The 1,577-nt window shown below is 49.2% G+C and overlaps 1 protein-coding gene across 1 annotated transcript in view; it reads left to right on the top strand.

Annotated features, from left to right (window-relative positions):
* The first annotated feature begins 1,095 nt into the window (after positions 1-1,095).
* The window catches only part of PLAUR (plasminogen activator, urokinase receptor), a 38,074-nt gene continuing 37,592 nt past the window's right edge, over positions 1,096-1,577 (top strand). Inside the window, exon 1 of the mRNA XM_011997708.1 lies at positions 1,096-1,374. Coding sequence (XP_011853098.1) covers positions 1,320-1,374 — 55 coding nt within the window. The 5' untranslated portion in view covers positions 1,096-1,319. The remainder of the gene's footprint in view (positions 1,375-1,577) is intronic.

The following is a 1,577-nucleotide window of genomic DNA, read 5'->3' as shown; positions in this document are numbered from 1 at the left end:
AGCTCACTGCAGCTTCCAGTTCCCAGGCTCAAGCGATCCTCCCACCTTAGCCTCCCAACTACCTAGGACTACAGGTACAGGCCACTGCACCCAGCTAATTTTATTTTATTTTTAATTTTTTTTTGGAAAGACGAGGTCTCTTTATGTTTCCCAAGCTGGTCTTGAACTCCTGGCCCCAAGTGATCCTCCTGCCTTGGCTTCCCAAAGCATTGGTGTTACAGACATGAACCACCTCATCTGACCTCTTCTAAAGTATTATAAAATAAATACAGACATCAAAATGAAAACAAAAGAAAAAGAAAAAAACCCAAAAATCTCCAAAACAACAACAAAAAATGCAGACATCAGTCACATTCACCCCTAAATACTCTAGTGAGCATCTGGAAAAAAAAAAGAAAAGAAAAAGAAAAAAGAAAAAAAAAGAATCCACCTAAGCACAAAGCCATTGTCGTAACAGTGTATCTTTTTACATTTTTGGCTGAAGTGTTTTTTGTTTGTTTTTAGAGACGGAGTCTCCTTCTGTGCCAGGCTGGAGTGCAGTGGCACGATCTCGGCTCACTGCAACCCAATCTCCGCCTCCCGGGTTCAAGCGATTCTCCTGCCTCAGCCTCCTAAGTAACTAGAATCACAGGCGCACACCACCACGCCCGGCTAATTTTTGTATTTTTAGTAGAGACAGGGTTTCACCATTAAGTGTTTTAATGTAGGTGCAATGCTTGGAATAGCTGCTGGCCGAAATGGAGGGCTCAACGCATTCTTTTAACATTTACCAAGGACCTACTTTGTGCTGGGCACTGGTCCAGGAGCTGGGGACACAGCAGGAAGCAAAGCAAGGGTTAAGTGTGTTAAGTGTTTAAGAGATGCATATTTCAGGATGCCTCTCTAGATAAGGACATTATCCCTCCTGACAAAACTAACAAAAATCCTGTTAGCTAATAATCAGCCACATTCATATTTACCGTCAAAGCTTTTATCCTCATTTTACAGCAGTGGAGAGCGAATGCCCCGGGTCCCACATTAGGAAGAGAGAGAACTGGGATTTGCACCCAGGCAGTCTGGGGACACAGCTGTGACCACAGCTCCATGAGTCAGGGCCGAGCCAACCCCTTCACCACCAGCTGGCCGCGCCCCGGGAAGGGAAGTTTGGGGCGGAGGAGGTTCCTACGGGAGGAGGGGGAGGCGCCCACGCATCTGGGGCTGACTCGCTCTTTCACAAAACGTCTGGGAGGAGCCCCTGGGGCCACAAAACTGCCTCCTTCCTGAGGCCAGAAGGAGAGAAGAAGTGCAGGGACCCCGCGCACAGGAGCTGCCCTCGCGACATGGGTCACCCGCTGCTGCTGCCACTGCTGCTGCTGCTCCACACCTGCGTCCCAGGTAGGGGCTGGGTCCCGAACGCCTGCGCCTGGAACAGGGTCTGATTGAGGGGAGTGGGGGTTGTCAGAGGATGAGTTGAGGAATGGGGTTCAGTCCCCAGCACCCTCCCTAATCAAATTATAGTAATTTTCGTGCTTTGTGCAACGCTACGCGGCGCAGTACCTGACTCTCGGTAGCTAAGGAAATATTAGTGGAGCAAAGGC

This window comes from Mandrillus leucophaeus, unplaced genomic scaffold (assembly GCF_000951045.1).
Source record: "Mandrillus leucophaeus isolate KB7577 unplaced genomic scaffold, Mleu.le_1.0 Scaffold546, whole genome shotgun sequence".
In the NCBI taxonomy this organism is placed as follows: Eukaryota; Metazoa; Chordata; class Mammalia; order Primates; family Cercopithecidae; genus Mandrillus; species Mandrillus leucophaeus.
Note: the sequence above shows the minus strand (reverse complement) of the source record. Positions and strands in the feature narration are given on the sequence as shown.